General features: G+C 52.2%; 1 protein-coding gene across 2 annotated transcripts; it reads right to left on the minus strand.

Annotated features, from left to right (window-relative positions):
- Window positions 1–2553: 2553 nt before the first annotated feature.
- LOC128323808 (kunitz-like toxin PcKuz2) lies at window positions 2554–10967 on the minus strand. Of its 2 annotated transcripts, XM_053247610.1 has the most exons (4): window positions 10869–10967; window positions 7229–7386; window positions 6904–7071; window positions 2554–2713 (listed from the first exon to the last, which is right to left on the minus strand). In XM_053247610.1, the coding sequence occupies exons 2-4, from the start codon at window positions 7305–7307 to the stop codon at window positions 2709–2711; spliced, it is 252 nt and encodes an 83-aa protein (XP_053103585.1). In that variant the 5' UTR covers window positions 7308–7386; window positions 10869–10967; the 3' UTR covers window positions 2554–2708. The 2 variants fall into 2 exon arrangements, with proteins under 2 accessions (XP_053103585.1, XP_053103584.1); XM_053247609.1 differs by lacking the exon at window positions 10869–10967 and having other exon boundaries at window positions 7229–7745.
- Window positions 10968–16868: the final 5901 nt, after the last annotated feature.

Here is a 16868-nt window from a genome sequence, read left to right on the forward strand (position 1 = left end):
CTTAGAATTTAGTCGCGCTTTTTGAGGCCTCTCGCCTCTCTCTGTGTCCCAGCAGGAAGACAGGCTTCTCACCTCACCCTTTGTCCATGAAGGCCTTTTGTATCCCGCCACCACGCTTGCCCAGACTGGATGGGTGCAAAGGGATCATCATTATTTCCCTTGAGACAGGAACACTGAGGGACCGTCTTTCCATTTGGTGGGTCTGGTATTCTCTTTCTCTGTATTCCTTGTGCTTAATTGAGTAACTCAAGTGTTCTCTCTTGCTTTTATCTATGTCTGGCAACTCCCTGTCACTTGCAGTATTTTGCAAGTTTGTAGACTGTGTCAATTGCTTTTAAATGAAATTTCTGCTATCTAAGTCTTCACTGATGTACTAGTTTCCTAACCTGTGATTGCACCACAGACCAGAGTAACATGTATCTCTAACCCCAACCTGCAGTCTCCATTGTTAGGCTTCCAAATATCTGCATATCCAAACATCTGCATATGTAAGCTGTGTTGCTATGGTAACCAAAGCATAGGAAGACACACATTTTCCCTGCGCTTGCTTTTAACTCAGGAATGTCTCCCTCCCTCCCCCTCCCCTTCTGGACTTCACAGAATTGCATCAATCTGCCACAACCCCTCCCCCCCACTCCAGGGCTTGCAATTGCAAATGACTCAAAGAACACACCAGACTGAGCTGTCAAACTCAGAAAGCCCTTAGAAAACATCAGGCCTTCTTCAAAAGCCGCTGGAAATGCAGAATTGTTTAAAGCCGGACGTACTTCGGGCTAAGCCAGAATGCCCAGCCTCGTTTTTTGGGGGAAACAGAGTCATGCCTGTACTGGTCCATGCTAGCCCACAGAGACGTTGGCGTAAATATAACCAATATGTGGACTGGCACGCCCCAATCTGGAGTGGATTTGAATTAAAAGCCATGTGCTTAAAGCCTCCAGATGTCTTTAGACCAAAAGGTGCTCCGAGGCACCCATGAGGTCCTGGCAGCATGCAGATTGAACGGGGTCCAGCCACTCCACATCTCTCCTGCATCTGGGCTGTGCATTTCTGGTCCCAAGCTGCACTAGATGAGAACGAAGAGACCGTTTGTGATGGACTTCCTGAAAATGGTCATGCTGGAGGGGTGTGTGTGTGTCTTTCCCTCTCCCTCCACTTTTGCACTGTGGTTAAAAATGCCGCAACACACAACTTGAAGCCAGGCTTGAAGACAGCCCATGTGAGACAGTCCTGTCTCTGCCCTGGAGGAGGTCTGCGTCTTCATTTGGCCAGACCCACCATGACCAGGGGCGTAACTACCATTAGGCAAGGGGAGGCAGTCGTCTTGGGGCCCCACTGCCTCGAGGGGCCCCCCAGAGGCACATCACATGACTCCCTACCCGCCCATGTTGCACCCCCTATGAATTATGTTGAGTCTCTTGGAGATCGGCAGGAGCAGAGAGTAAAAAAAACTAGATTCAATGTAAACTAGATATTCACCGTATTCATAATGGGGATGTGAGTGTGAGTCCACGATATATTGTGAAGTGTGTTTGTGTGTGTATATCAGCGAGGGGCCCATTTTAAAATCTTGTCTCTGGGCCCCCTCCAACCTTGCTTCGCCCCTGACCATGACTGTCCTCACAGCCCGCCTAGTTCAGCTGCCGGTGAGCAGCCTTCTCAGTGAGGCAGCTGGCCACATTTGGGCACTGGAGTGTCTCCCCTAAACGAAGGGAAACATCTGTAGAGATGAGAGCTGTGGGAGTTGCTTATGAACATTTTGTCTTCTGTTCTCCACCTGCAAGGACTGTGTTCTTGTTTTGATCTCCAGATCATGCTTAAATATGTGTGCAGCATGTTTCTGGCCTCCCCCGCCTACAGACCCCACTGCTCTTCTGCATTCGTGGGGTGAAGATGTTGTTGACGACAGCAGAAGGAGCTGGCCGGCCAGCTTGGCCCAGGTTGCTGCTGGCCAGGCTTGCCTTGAATGTAAGCGAGGCTGCCTCCCTCTCTCCTGGCGGGAAAGCACAAGGGAGCCCATCTGGAGGAGGGAGGGGGCTGGGATGGGGGCAGCTGGGCCTTTGGGAGGTGCTGCTTGAATTCCAAGAGGGGCGGCTGAGGTGTGCCCGAGAAGGAGGCAGGTAGATGCTTTCTGTGAGTTCTACCCCACCCCACCCACCCCCGCCCCCAGCATGTATTACAGCCCCATTTTTTGTTTTTCTGTTTTGGCAGTTTCCACAGGGAGCTGACTGAGGGTGCATGAGTGAACCTGTGGTGCTCCAGGAAATCCTGACTCCATTCACTTGCCGACTCTCTTCCTGCTCTCTGCCCCCCCCCACCCCACGGCTGCCCCCTCCTTCTCTCCCTCTCCTTGGAGCTCAGCAGGCTCCTCCTGGCCCTGCTAGGGCACTGCTGTAAGGGCAGGAAACGCACCGGGCTTGGAAAAGACCCCAGATCCTGTCATTGTGCTGGCGGAAAAGGGCAGCAGGCATGAAACACGAAGGACCCTTGAGTTCGTGGATGCCCCCCTCCCCGTTCACCCACAAGGACATACTTGGGGAGTTGAGTGACAAGGAATCCAGGCCTGCTTCCTTTATTTGTGGGGCATGAAAAACACATTTACTTCCAAAGAGGAGAAGTCATCTGGCTTCCAGCTGCAGAGTAATGCGACCCTCTCAGCTTTTCAGGAGCTGCCACTGGTGGGGGGTGCCTGGTGATCTCTGGGACCCGCATCAGCCTAGGAAACAAGAGGCAGGCATCAGGGCCCTGGACCCACATCCATGGGGCAGAGGAGCCCTTGGAGTCTGACCTTTGGTTTCCTTTCACAAAGGAAGACCTGCAGGCAAAACCGGGTCAGGATCTGGTGGGGAAGATTCCTGAGCACAAGACTAGTTCCTGTGCACTAAATCCGGCCCTCCCAGAGCAAGGTCTTTATGCCAGTCAGTTAAAACATCCCACCAGAATTGGGAAGGGAATCAGGGGGCTGGATGGGCACCGTCTTATAGATCTTAGCCTTGAGGAATGTTTGTGGAGATGAGGGCAAAGTTAAGACACAGAATCATAGAACTGTAACCTTGGAAGGGACCTTGGAGATCCTCTAGACCAACCCCCTGCTCAGTGGCGCAAAGTGCCCCAGCGTTCCTGTCCAGCGAAAAGCTGCACTTGGGCCTCCTCTTGGACTTCAGGATGGCTCCGAGACACTTTGCTTGCCCCAGGGGGTGGAGCCCCAGGATCCCTCCCCTTGCAACGGTTGTGTTGCCAGCTGTTGCAGAGGCTCATGGTTGGAGAGCTGGGCCTCTGCAACACCCTCAGCACCACCGTGGGGCAGCTTGGAATCCTCCTCCCAGTCCTCAGGCTGCTTCACAGTAGACGGCCTGGCTGGAGAGCGTTCTTGCTGAAAGGGGGGGGGGGGCAAATCATAAATAATGATTCACAGGCACCAGCACCAGTGGTGCTCTGGCCTCTGGACTTTGGGGCAGGTGAGGCTTGTCAGCTCTCCTCCGGGGGGCGGGGGGCGGCAGGCAGCTGCTTTAAGGTAAACGGAGCCGGTGCTCCATGCCGCCCAGCAGCCCCCGCGGCGGGGAATCACCTCCGCAACTCACCTGGCTCCTGTGGAGGCAAGCCGCCGCCAGCGGCCAGGTGAGTTGCGGAGTTGATTCCCCACTGCGGGGGCTGCTGGGCGGCATGGAGCACCGGCTCCGTTTACCTTAAAGCAGCTGCCTGCCGCCCCCCCCCCGGAAGAGAGCTGACGAGCCGCGCCTGCTTTGGGGCCATGCCTCCACACCCCCTGGGGCCCCCCAAACTAGGGCGTATCTAGGGTGGGGCAGGCAGGGCACATGCCCCGGGTGCCACTTGAAGGGGGGACACCATTTCATAAAATTAATTTTTTTTTAAAAAATGGCTGCTGAAAACACAATGGCCACTGCACATGCTCAAATAGCCTCTGTGAGCCCCTAGGCCAGGCCAGGCCTTGCAGAGGCCATTTGAGCATGTGTGATGGCCATTTTGTTTTTAGTGGCCCTAGAAGCCAGCGGGGGGAGGGGGAACCTTTGCAGACCCCCCCGAACCTTTAGGAAGCCCCCCAAAGGGACTACAGGTATTATTTTTAATTCAATATAATATAAATCACTGTACACATATTCAGTTTGGCACTATGTACAGAGAATCAGGGTTTGTGAATAATGAGCTGAAGCTTATGAGCTAGGATTGTATTCATTTGCTCTTACTTTGCTTCTTGTGATTAGTGAGTTAAATGTGATGTCTTAATAATATGGCTACTAATGGTGAGTTTGTCTTTGAATCAGTGTGAAATCCTTAGTATTAAGGCCCACTGGGAGTTTCTTGCTCTCTTTCTCTCATTTCAACTGTCTTTCTGAAAGACTAGTATATATTCCAAGCAGTGACACAGTTTACTCTGCATATCCTTTAATTATTTTCAGAGTATCTGGGAAAAGCCAACTTCTCCACTGATTTTTAAAACTTATGTAATAGTGATACTACAATGCATAGTAGAGAATTAGACAGGCACTTTAGTTTTCTAAGTACACCTCCACATAGTATTTGGGTATTTCATGAGCCCCAGCATACAGAAATTTGTAGTTTCCCAGCATTTTTTGGTCTGGCTATGTCCACTGCTAAATAATTTTTGAAATATTAAAAGATTAATGAGCTTGACTTGTATTTTTCAGCTGATATTATGATAAAGTTATCTGAAAGATGGGTGTTAAATGTTTGGACAGGGGGTGCAATTTCAGTGCTTGCCCTAGGCACTATTTTCCCTAGATACGCCACTGGCCCCAAACCCTCTTCTGTCTGCCCTGGGTGGTGTGGCGGCCACTGGCCTGCACTGGGCCGGGCAGCTGAGTGTGATTAGGATCTGTGCCAGGTGCTTTGGAGACAGAGCAGGGAAATAATTGTGTGGGATGGGAATATGTGAAGAGGTGTGTTGGAATGCTTCTGCTAGTGCATCTTGGCATAAAGAGACCTGTTTTCTATTCTTACATTCTTGTGAGTTCAGTTACTGTTTGTGCCTTCAAGAACCCACATGTTAAAAATACTGTGCTCGTCACTGTGTGTGTGTGTGTGTGTGTAGGGAGATTAGGCCTAATTTGCAGTTTTAATTATGCAGGGCTCCAGCAGGGGGTGGGGCCTCCAAAGGCCTTTAAGTCCAGCTCCAGAATTACGTAAGTGCACCTCTAAAAACAGAGCCCTGCAAGCTTATCTCTGCAGCCCCATCCAAGCAGCCCAGCCAACTTGCCAGCCAACTTGCCAGCCAAGGAAATGGGTGCAGCAGGGAAGAGGAAGCAGTGTGTTTTCCCCTAGGAGGAGGAGCAGCAGCAGCAATGGTCCCTTGTTTCTGTCCCCAAAAGAGGCCCAGCTGGCGGGGTGGGGGGTTGCCCAGTGCAAAGCTTTGAAATGAAGAGTCAGCACCTGTCTAGGAGGAAATGTCACAGCCAATGGCACCATAATGCCTCTCCCAGCAGGCCGGTCTCAACTTGGGCTACAGAAGGTGAGACCCAAGCAAGCCCTCCGCTGTCCTCTCACCAGACTTGCCCTCCCTCCTTTGTTCCCACCGAGGATACGCCACCTGCCGACTAGCGTAGCCAGCACAGTGGAGGCCTGCTATGCTCACTCCGCTGGCCCTGGGCCTCCCAGTGCCTGCCCCCCAGTGGTGAGCCCAGGAACGGCAGGCACAAAGCACGTGCAGTGGTCCCACTTGCCTTTTGCGGCCTCTGCTGCCCACCTGCCTCCACCTACCCTGGTCACCTCCTCCTCCTCCTCCTCTGCCTGCACCAGGGCGCTTTCCAGATTAGCCACTCAACAGCGGCAGAATGCTTCCATTCAGGCAAATCACATTCAAAATGTAAAAGGCAAAGTGCCCAGCAGGGGGAGCGCTCTCATGAAAACTAACAACCTGGGGGGAGAAGCAACCTTTTTACACTGGACATACCACATTCTATCAATAAATTGCAATGATTAAATCCGAAACAAGGCATCAGCGTAGGGACTGCTGTGTCACAACACAGCAAGTGTGGAAGATACGCTGTGACCCCATTGCAGGGCGTAATCTGGAAAGCGCCCAGGCTTGGCAGTTCAGTGTTTCCAAGTGTCACACCGGAGCAGGCAGACAGGGAGGAGGAGGAGGAGGAGGAGGAGGAGGAGGAGGAGGCAGATAGGCAGTGGAGATAGGCGGCAGCAGCAGGAGTGGCTGGGTGGCCGGACAGGGAGGGGAGAGGTGAGGTGGCGCCAGAGGCCCGTGTGTATTTCGGATGCATCCCCCAGTTCTAGCTCTGCCCCTGGCTGCACCTGCCCGCCCTATGGCCAGCTCCTCCCCTTTATTCCAGCCCCAAATTTGCCCGACCCTCCCCCTCCTCCTCCCTGCAGCTGCTCTTGTCCAGATCCCAGCCCCCCTCTGACCTTCTGGCCAGGTGTTCACTCACGGGGGTGGGAGAGATCCCAGAGATTAAAACCCTCTGCCCAAGTAGGCCCTGAGCCCGACCTTCCTGCTGCTCCCACAAGGCGTCCGTTGGGGCCCTTTGTGCCCACATCGTCGGCTGCTGCTCAGCCAAGACCCCGGCTCTGTCCCAGGGCCAGCACTGCTGCTGCTGATTCATGGGGAGAGAGATTTGTGTTCTTCTTGGCCCCAGCAAAGGTGCTGGGTGGGAGCAGCTCTCCTTCGCAGGGCTGCCAACTCTGACTGAAGGGATTCTGGGAGATTTCCTTTGCAATCTTGGCCCCCTCCCCACTTTTCCCGTCATCCCAAGCCATTAAATCTCCAGGTTTACTTTTAGTTGTGACCTGGTGCTGATTCCTGGAGGCTCCAGGCCGGTCCTTGTGGGTTGGCAGCTCTAGGAAACAGCAGCTTGCCCCTGCTCGTTCTCCAGGTCTGAGCCACCCTCTGCCCGGGCTGTTGTCTGAGAGGCTTACCGTAATGACCACAAGAAACCTCGCAGTTCTCCCGCATGTTGAAATTGTTCTCGTTCCCTCCACATCCGCCATAGTTGAAAGGCTCGCATCCTTTGGCCTCCATGTTGAAGAACCAGCGTTCTTCTAGCACATAGCAGGGTCCCCCATCGGGAGGGAGGCTGCATACACCTGGGGGCATCGGGGAAAGGAGCAGAGATGGCTGAGAGACCCCCAGGCAGCCCAAGGACCAAAGCATTGCTGGTGTCTCAGTGGGGTATAGTAAAAGGAATTTCCCAGCATTACCCCCCAAGGGATCCCTGCTTTCTCTTTCTCCGACTGTGCTCACCCAAGTCTGCAGACACTGACGACCGGCTGCCCCAGAGGGCCAGGATGCTTAGAAGGAGGGAGATGGCCTTGAACCTCATGATGCTGTCTGGAGAAAGCTTTGAAGCCTGGGGCTGATCTCTGCCCACTCTGCTCCTGATCTGGCCCAGTCACTTCTTTCTAGAGAAAAGCCAATCATTCCTGGAGCTGAAACCAAGAACTGGCAACGTTCAATGGCGGACAAACTTCACCACTCACACCACACACAGCACTGTTTACTCAGAATGGAAAAGCGCAACTATTAGACTTGTTGGCAGCTCTTCTTGGTTGCTTTCATCTTAGTTGGCCTCCAGCGATGCTCCATTTCCTGTCTGTCATCCAGAGCCAGAGGATACCCGGCAGGGGCGTAGCTATAATTGAGCGAAAGGGTTCAAAGAACACGGGCCCCCAGCTCCTGAGGGCCCTCCAGCTCCACCCCTCCCTATTTTCTTCCTTATCTCCCTCACTCTGGGGGGCCGCCAGAGAGAGGGATGAACACGGGCCCCCTCTCCCCTAGCTATGCCCCTGATACCCGGCCTCCTCCTGTCCACTAGGTGAAGTCATACTTTGTGTTGCTGTGGGAGCATTGCAGGTATTGATTGCATCAAGGAGGAAAGTCATGTCACAATAATTGTGTCACTCTTCCTGTTAGTTCACCCTCAACAGCTCAATTAGCAGAGCCTATTTTGTAATCAGAGATTAGGGACTGTCTAACTGAAAACAATGGTCTTTTTACGGAATGCATTTAATGTCCAGTCAACAAATAAAAATGCTAATATTATCATGCCCTTATACAAATCAATGGTGCGGTCACATCTGGAGTACTGCGTACAGTTCTGGTCACTGTATCTTAAGAAGGACATTGCAGTCCTGGAAAAGGTGCCGAAGAGGGCAACCAAGATGATCAGGGCCTGGGTGCTTTCCAGACTAGCTGCTCAACAGCAGCAAAGTGCTTCCGTTCAGGCAAGTCGCATTCAAAACGTAAGCAGCAGGGGAGCAGTCTTGCGGAAACTAACAATCCCCCCAAACAGCAACTTCCTTATGCTGGATATATGACATCCTTGCTCTATATCACAGCAATTACATTCGAAACAAGGCATTGGAAATGTGAACGGTACCCTGCTGTCCGTGAAGGGACTGCGGTGTCACAACACAGGAAGTGTGGAAGCACACTTCTGAGATACGACGTGGCCCCTTTGCAGGGTCTAATCTGGAAAGCGCCCTGGAGCACCGTCCTCATGAGGCAAGGCTATAGCCATCTGGGGCTCTTGAGTAGGGAAAAGAGGCGACTAAGGGGAGACATGATAGAGGTGCATAAAATTATGCATGGAGTGGAGAGAGTGAACAGAGAGATTTTTGTCTCTCTCACACAACACTAGAACCAGGGGTCATCTCATGAAACTAAAGGTCGGGATATTTAGGAGCAACAAGAGGAAGTACTTTTGCACACAACGCATAATTAATCTATGGAATTCTCTGCCACGGGATGCGGTGATGGCCACCAGCTTGGATGGCTTTAAAAGGGGCTTGGACAAATTCATGGAGGACTGGTCTATCAATGGCTACTAGTCTGAGGGCTATGGACCACCACTAACCTCAGAGGCAAGATGCCACTAAATACCAGTTGCAGGGGAGCAGCAGCAGGAGAGAGGACATGCCCTCATCTCTTGCCTGGGGGCTTCCCAGAGGCATCTGGTGGGCCACTGTGTGGAACAGGATGCTGGACTAGATGGGCCTCCTTGGGCCTGATCCAGCAGGGCTCTTCTTATGTTATCAATCTGAATGAACTCACCAACTACCTCTGAGGAAACAGCATATATGAGATGTGAATTAATTTGCATGTTAGGTAATAATACAATCATTTAATAACCTTATTGGACATTATTTCATTTGAGTAATACTGCATGAAATCATCTGATGTTCAGAACAGTAAAAAGACCATCCAGAAATTAAATGCCTCGGTGGGTTCAAAGTAAAGAAATGCTGTTATTGAGAGATTAAGAAAACCCGAGAACTAAGGCAACCGCCCCCCCCTCACCCCACCTCCAACCTCCTGGAATCAGCTCAGACACAGAGAGCTCAGGTGATGTTGAACCTGTTGGGCCTCCATTGTTAGTCTCCCATTCAAATGCAACCAGGGTGGACCCTTCTTAGCTAAGGGGCACGTCGTGCTTGCAGCCACCACACCAGCTCTCCTCTCACTCAGACCACTGGGTACCAGTTGCAGCCATGTGAATAATCATGTGGAGACCCCCCCCCCCCAAGTCTGAGCCTCTGTGTCTTCTGGAAGCAGCACGTAAGGCCGTTGATTGCGAATGGCTTTGGCTGGGGAGAGGGAGAGGGAGAGGTGGGCAGGATGACTGGAAGAGGCAGCCCAGCACCAGTCCGTAGAAGATGGGCCCACACTGACTGGCAGCAGCTCTCTGGGGTTTCAGGCAGGAGTCTTTCCCAGCCCTACCTGGAGATGCTGCTGCCAGGGATGGAATGGTGGACCTTTTGCGTGCCAAGCAGACGGGCTCAGCCACGGAGCCATGCCCCAAGTCCCTGGGAGGAGGCAGCCTCTGTCTACACGGGCGGACTGGAGAATACAGTGATGATGCCTGCCGGCTGCTGAGGATGGCCCTTCATCAATCTGAGGGAAAGGCTGGCAGCCCACAGAAGCCTCTCCTGCAATACATGTGCCCGTCCTTAAAGTGCTACACGATTCTGCTGCTTTTCTGCCACAGATGGACACAGTTAACCGGGGAAAGCTGTAGCCATCCTGTCTCGGGTTCAGCCGAGCTGGTGACAAAATTCCCCATGGCCTTTTGGTTCGCAAACTGCTCCAACGTGCGCTAGATGAGCATGCCATCAGATGGACTCCTGCTGCTTGGGCAGCCGCTGTGCTCTGAGAGTGGCCGTCGATGGCTCCTCATCGAACCAGAGGCGGGAGGCTTTGAGCAGGTGCCCCCCTGGCCTGGCTCTTCGCCATTTTGATCCATGACCGAATCCTCTTCAAAGGTGCATCGTACAGAACTGGGAGGGGCACATAGGAACAGAGGAACTTCACATCCACCTAGCTCAGCATTGTCTACGCAGATTGGCAGCGGCTTCTCCAAGGTTGCAGGCGGGAATCTCTCTCAGCCTTATCTTGGAGATGCTGCCGGGGGGGAACTTGGAACCTAGATGCTCTTCCCAGAGTGGCGGCTCCATCCCCGGAGGGGAATCTCTTCCAGGGCTCACACTTCCTAGTCTCCCATTCATATGCAACCAGGGTGGACCCTGCTTAGCTAAGGGGACAAGTCATGCTTGTGACCGCAAGAACAGCTCTCCTCAGAAGACAAGGTCCCAAAGGACCTTGAAAGACTGGCCATGGCCAAATGAAGTTTGGAACAAGAGACAGATGCAAAGGAAAGAAAATCAGGAAACAAGGCGCAGGTGGAGGATGGGGACAGCCCCCCCCCCGCCCCCGGCTGCAGCGCACGTGAGAAGGATCTTGGTGGGGCAGCCGCCAGCTTCTTTCCCAAGCTGAGAGATGCGGCTGCAGAAAAGGCAGAGGCCGTGTTGGGCGCATGAACAGCTCCCCGGCCCCAAGAAGCAACCGCTCCCCAGGCAGCCCCCCCCCAGCCCACATATACTCTTACTTGCAGGAAGGGGAGGCCTACGGACTTAGAGAGCCAGGAGCAGCCCCAGGAGCGAGGTGAGCCCAAAGCTGGTGGCACTGGGGAGATCGGTCAGACTGCCCAGGGATGATGTGGCCTGAGGCCGATCCCACCCACTCCCTTTCTGGTGGGGCTGAGCCCGGAGAGGTGGGAGGAGGAACGTGCTTGGCTCCAGACCAACCCCTCCCACCGACAGCACAGGCAGCGATGACCTGTGACCAGCAGAGCCGCATCCTGGCCTCCCAGAGGCTCAGCCCTGTGGCCACCCCCCTTGTCTGGCTTCTGCTCTCCTGCGTGCATCATCCAGGCCCTGGGTGTCCAGCCACAGGAGGACGCTCCTTTCAGGGATCCGTGCAGAGCCCCTGCTTTGCCCTCGATGGGCCCAGGTTCAGTCCCTGGTAGCAGCAGCAGCAGCAGCAGCAGCAGCAGCAGCACCTCAAGTCAAAGGATCTAGGGAAGCAAGGCTAGGGAAGGTCCCTGCCCCTGATGCTGGTACACTGGCTGCTGCCACTTAGAGTAGTCAGCAATCAGCTAGATGGTCCAAAGCCCAGACTCAAGCAGCAGCAGCAGCATCACCACCCTCAGGTCCAGGGGCGTAACTCCCATTAGGCAAGGGGAGGCAGTCGTCTTGGGGCCCCACTGCCTTGAGGGCCCCCCAGAGGCACATCACATGACTCCCCACCCGCCCATGTTGCACCCCCTATGAATTATGCTGAGTCTCTTGGAGATTGGCAGGAGCAGAGAGTAAAAAAACTAGATTCAATGTGAACTAGATATTCACCGTATTCATAATGGGGATGTGAGTGTACTATATATTGTGAAGTGTGTTTGTGTGCATATATCAGCGAGGGGTCCATTTTAAAATCTTGTCTCTGGGCCCCCTCCAACCTTGCTATGCCCCTGCTCAGGCCAAATGCGTCCTAAGGGGCAGAGGGAATCACTTCCAGGGAGTCACACAGCTTGGTTTTACTTGTGAGTGAATCATGCACCCCCTTTCCATGCCTACCAAAGTCCAGAGTGTGGCTCTCCTTCAGAGAGTGATCGGCAGCAGCTGTTTCTAGAGCTGGGCAGCTGGATTTTGGGTGTGGAGGCGGGCTTGAGCCCAGCAGCGAGGAGTTACCCAGTTGAGTTTCAGTGAGCAATTAGGAGGAAAGGACAGAAGCAGAACATCTGGATGGTCGGACCCAATGCCTGCATGATCTGCCCAGGCTGTGGGAGATGCAGAGACACCACCTAGGCGCTTTCCAGACTAGCTGCTCATCAGCAGCAAAATGCCCCTGTTAGGGCAAGTCTCATTCGGAACGCCAACAGCAGGGGGAGCCGTCTCACAGCAACCCGAAAAAAAAGCCACTTTCCCACCCCGGATATACGGTGTCCTCGCTCTATATCGCCGCGATTAAATTTGCAACAAGGCATTGGCAATGTGAACGGCACCCCTGCTGTCTGCGTAGGGACTGTAGGTGTCACGATGCAGGAAGTGTGGAAGCACATTTCGGAGACACGTCCTGACCCCATTGCAGGGTCTAGTCTGGAAAGCGCCCTAGAGGAGGAACCAGCCAGGAAGTCTCAGGCGTTTCTCAGCCTCAGCCAGCCAGAGCCATGCTGCTCTGGGAACTCATGCCCGGAGCCTGCAAACCGGAGAGCAGGCAAGAATAAGAGGGTTTGAAGGCAGGAGGAGAGGGGGAGTCTGTTGTGGGCCGACCTCTTAGTGGTGGGAGGCTTCTTCTGTTGTGTTGGTGTGAGACGGGTGAGGTTGTACTCTTGGGGCTGGCGGGGCTGTTTGTCTCCAGCAGTGCGTGCTCAGTGCGTGGGAGACCAAGGAAGAGTCAGGGTGTTTTGCATGGCAGTTTATGGAGAATGGAGGGATTGCTGAGATGACCTGGAAGGAATGTGCTGTGTTTGTTTTCTTCTCCAAGGGAACATAGGTAGGGTTGTCATATTCCGGCTCTCCAAATCTGAGTGCTTAATTTGCATATTTTGTAAACTGGCTTGAAGATAATTTTTGAGCAGGTAGTGACTGCATGTTTTGCTCCATAACTCTGCTTCTACAAGGACTAGAGCTTAGTTTTTTACGCTTAGTTTCTTTTTTCGATGGAATCTGAAATCTGGGCGAATCTGGGTAGGCTAAGCAATCTGGGTGAGATGCTTAAAATCTGGATAAAACTCCAAATTCCAGGGGCCATGGCAACTCTAAATATAAGCTCCATCCATTACATGAGCAAGTTGGGGGCCCTGCAGGAAGGGGAGAGGGCGGAAGCATCCTTTTCTGCACAGATCAGGGAGGATGCCGAGTTCCTGGAGTGCCAGAAGCTCTGTAAGAAGGACCCTCACTCTTCCCTCAGTGCTGTGTGAGGAAAGCCCCTGTGCTGACAGCCAGGTGCCGTTCACATTTCTGATGCCTTCTTTTGTGTTTTATTGCTGCATTACAGCCCTATACCGTTGCATCTGCGTTGCAAAAAAGAAAAAGAAAAAGCTGTATTTGCCTGTTGTAGGAGGCAACAGTTTACACAGCTTTTTGTGGTGTAAAGCTCGCTGTCTAGAAACCACCACAATGAGTTCAGCACAGGGACCGAAATCAAGAGAGAGCTCCTGACGGGAGAAAGGACACCGCTCCTGTGGCATCTGGCTGGGGCAAAGGGTGCCCACCACCATCCTGCTTTGAAGCCCGAGATTCCAAAATCCATCTCTTCTGCGATGACTAAGTCTTTTGACCTCCTGATCTGTACCCAACCCCAGCACAGATTCCTCCAGTGGCTTTTGCTGGTATCTGCCTTATGTTTCTTTTTTGAATGGGCGCCTTCTCATTTGTGTATTATTTATTTTTCTATGTAAACCACTTTGAGAATTTGGGTTGAAGAGCGGTATATAAATATCTGTAGTACTACTAGTAGTAATAGTAACCTCTAGATCAGGAAGGAGGTATGAATACTTCATGCATTTTGTGCATTTTCCTTCAAATATTTCTTGTAAATGCTGTCCCTTGATCTTTACTGTAATAAATTAAAATGTTAGGCTTTTTACTATAATACTGGACTGTGCTGAGCTTCATACTACACAAGCCTTACTCACAAGCACTCTGGTAAAGGCTTTGGGATTTTATTTATGTATTTATTTATTTATTTATTTATTAAAATGTTTATACCGCCCTTCCAAAAGGCTCAGGGCGGTTTACATTTAAACACCATTAAAATCAGTTGATAATTAAAAAACAAATTATAAAAGCATTTAACAATGATTAACAATTAAAAACATTGTAAAACAACAATTAAATAGAACAATTTAAAAACAAGTTCTAAAAAGCTGAGAAAGCCTGGTTGAAGAGATGTGTTTTCAGAAGTTTTTAAAACATTGCCAGAGATGGAGAGGCTCGTATCCCAGCAGGGAGCACATTCCACAATCTCAGGGCAGCAGCCGAGAAGGCCCGTCTCTGTGTAGCCACCAAACGAGTTGGCGGTAACTGGAGACGGACCTCCTCAATAGGGATGTGCACGAACCGGTCCGGAGGCCATGTTGGACGCCTCTGAACCGGTTCGGAACTGGGCCGGTCTGGCGGTCCGGCACTGAGGGGGGTCGAACTTTATGGGGGGCTAGTACTTACCCCTCCCGCCGCTCTTCCCCCTCTGGCGCTGTATTTAGAAGTGAAGTTTGGGGGGCAGCAGCTCCCTGCCGCCCCTGCCCCCGTCGTTGCCAGGAAGTGGTGTAAATAGCAGCATGCATGCACCTGTCGCAGCACGTGCACGCCCGTCGCCGCTGTGCGCGTGCACGCCAGCAACAGGCGCGCGCGCCGTGACGAGCACATGCGTGCTGCTATTTACACCACTTCCTGGCAACGATGGGGGCAGGGGCGGCAGGGAGGAACGCTGCCGCCCCCAAAACTTCACTTCTAAATACAGAGCCAGAGGGGGAAGAGCGGCAGGAGGGGTAAGTACTACCCCCCACCCTTAAAGTTCAACCCCCCTCAGTCCCGGACCGCGCCTCCATGGTTCCGTGCACACCACTACTTCTCTAGTGACCTCAATGGGCAGTGGGGCTCATAGCGAAGAAGACGCTCTCTTAAATACCCAGGGCCTAAGCCGTTTAGGGCTTTATAGGTTATAACCAGCACTTCGTATTTTGCCCGGAAACCTAGTGGCAGCCAGTGTAGCTCCATCAACAAAGGAGTAATGTGGTCTCTCCGAGATGACCCAGAGACCAGCCTGGCTGCCGCATTCTGAACCAACTGGAGTTTCCGGACTATGTACAAAGGCAGCCCCACGTAGAGCGCATTACAGAAGTCCAGTCTGGAGGTTACCAACAGATGTACCACTGTTTTGAGGTCATTGATCTCGAGAAATAGGTGCAACGTGTATCGGCTGAAGCTGATATTTTGGTGGGTTTCCATCAGGCTTCAGGGAATACCTATAATCACACCCCTGAACTTTCCCTTGAGTGTTTTGAGGGGTCTGACCTAAAGGTTTGGTGATGCCAGAGAAAACCAGAGCTGGTCTTGTGGTAGCAAGCATGAATTGTCCCCTTTGCTAAGCAAGGTCTGCCCTGGTTTGCATCTGAATGGGAGACTACATGTGTGAGCACTGTAAGATACTCCCCTTAGGGGATTTGGCCACTCTGGGAAGAGCACCTGCATGCCTGCAAGCAGAAGGTTCCAAGTTCCCTCTTTGGCAGCATCTCCAGGATAGGGCTGAGAGAGACCCCTGCCTTCAACCTTGGAGAAGCCGCTGCCAGTCTGTGTAGACAATGCTGAGCTAGGTGGACCAATGGTCTGACTCAGTATAAGGCAGCTTGCTAGGTTCCTATTAGACATGTGCACAATTGGATTTTGTCACATGGGCAGAAATCTGTGGGAGCAAGCGGTCCCGCAGATATATCCAGGGCACAAGCCATTAAGGGCTTTAAAGGTCAAAACCAGCACCTTGAACTGGACCCAGAAACAAATTGGTAGCAAGTGCAGCTCTTTCAGAATGGGTGTAACATGATCTCAGCAGGCAGCTCTGGGTAAAGCATTTTGCACTAGCTGCAGTTTCTGAATATTATTCAAGGGCAGCCCCACCATTTAGAGAGTGTTCCAGTCATCCAGCCATGACGTGACTAAGTTGTGGGTAACTGTGGCCAAATCTGCCTTCTTGAGAAAGGGACGCAGTTGGTGCACTGCCACAAGCCAAAGCTGTGCAAAGGCACCCATAGGCACCGCCTCCACCTGAACTTCTAAAATCAGAGCCAGGTCAAGCAATATCCCCAAACTGCACACTTGCTCTTTCAAGGGGAGAGCGACCCCATCCAGAATCAGTTGAATCCCCTTGTATTAGCTCTTGTTGGAGATGGAATTCCAGTGCATCAACCTTTTGCACCGACTATCCTAATGACCACTAGAGGCACTGGGGGTAGAGGTAATGAGTGAGGGTCTCCTTACCTGTCCCTGCTTGTCTCTACTCTATGACCCCTGCTTTGACTCCTTAGGTACTTCTTGGGCACTTTCCAGACTAGCTGCTCAACAGCAGCAAAATGCCTCCATTCAGGCAAGTTGCATTTGAAAGATAAACAGCAGGGGCAGCAGTCTCACGGAAACTAACAACCCCCCCAAACAGCAACGATATAAAATAGCTGGATATATGACATCTTAGCTCTATATCGCAGTGATTAAATCAGAAACAAGGCATTGGAAATGTGAACGGCACCCTGCTGTCCGCGTAGGGACTGCGGTGTCACGACGCAGGAAGTGTGGAAGCCCACTTCCAAGATCCGACGTGACTCTGTTGCAGGGTATAATCTGGAAAGCACCCTGTAGTGAATCAGTCCTCTTCTGTTCCTTCTAGAGAGAAGATGGAAGCGTCTCTCCCTCTCTCTCCCTACCTATTCATTATGTAGCTCATAGACAGAGCAGGTCTTTCCTATCTCGAATGTACTTCACCAATAAATCAACTTAGAATTTAGATTGTACAACAATCTCCATCTTTCAATAGCTGCAACAACTGAACTCTGCACTCT

The sequence above is a fragment of the Hemicordylus capensis genome, chromosome 4 (genome assembly GCF_027244095.1).
Source record: "Hemicordylus capensis ecotype Gifberg chromosome 4, rHemCap1.1.pri, whole genome shotgun sequence".
Taxonomy (NCBI): Eukaryota; Metazoa; Chordata; class Lepidosauria; order Squamata; family Cordylidae; genus Hemicordylus; species Hemicordylus capensis.

Bases quoted from the DNA above. Each gene is read 5' to 3' on its own strand.
- LOC128323808 (XM_053247610.1), bottom strand. From the start codon at position 7,307: ATGAGGTTCAAGGCCATCTCCCTCCTTCTAAGCATCCTGGCCCTCTGG. The intron at 7,072-7,228 runs GTGAGCACAGTC...CGATGCCCCCAG, and splicing joins GTCAGTGTCTGCAGACTTGG to GTGTATGCAGCCTCCCTCCC.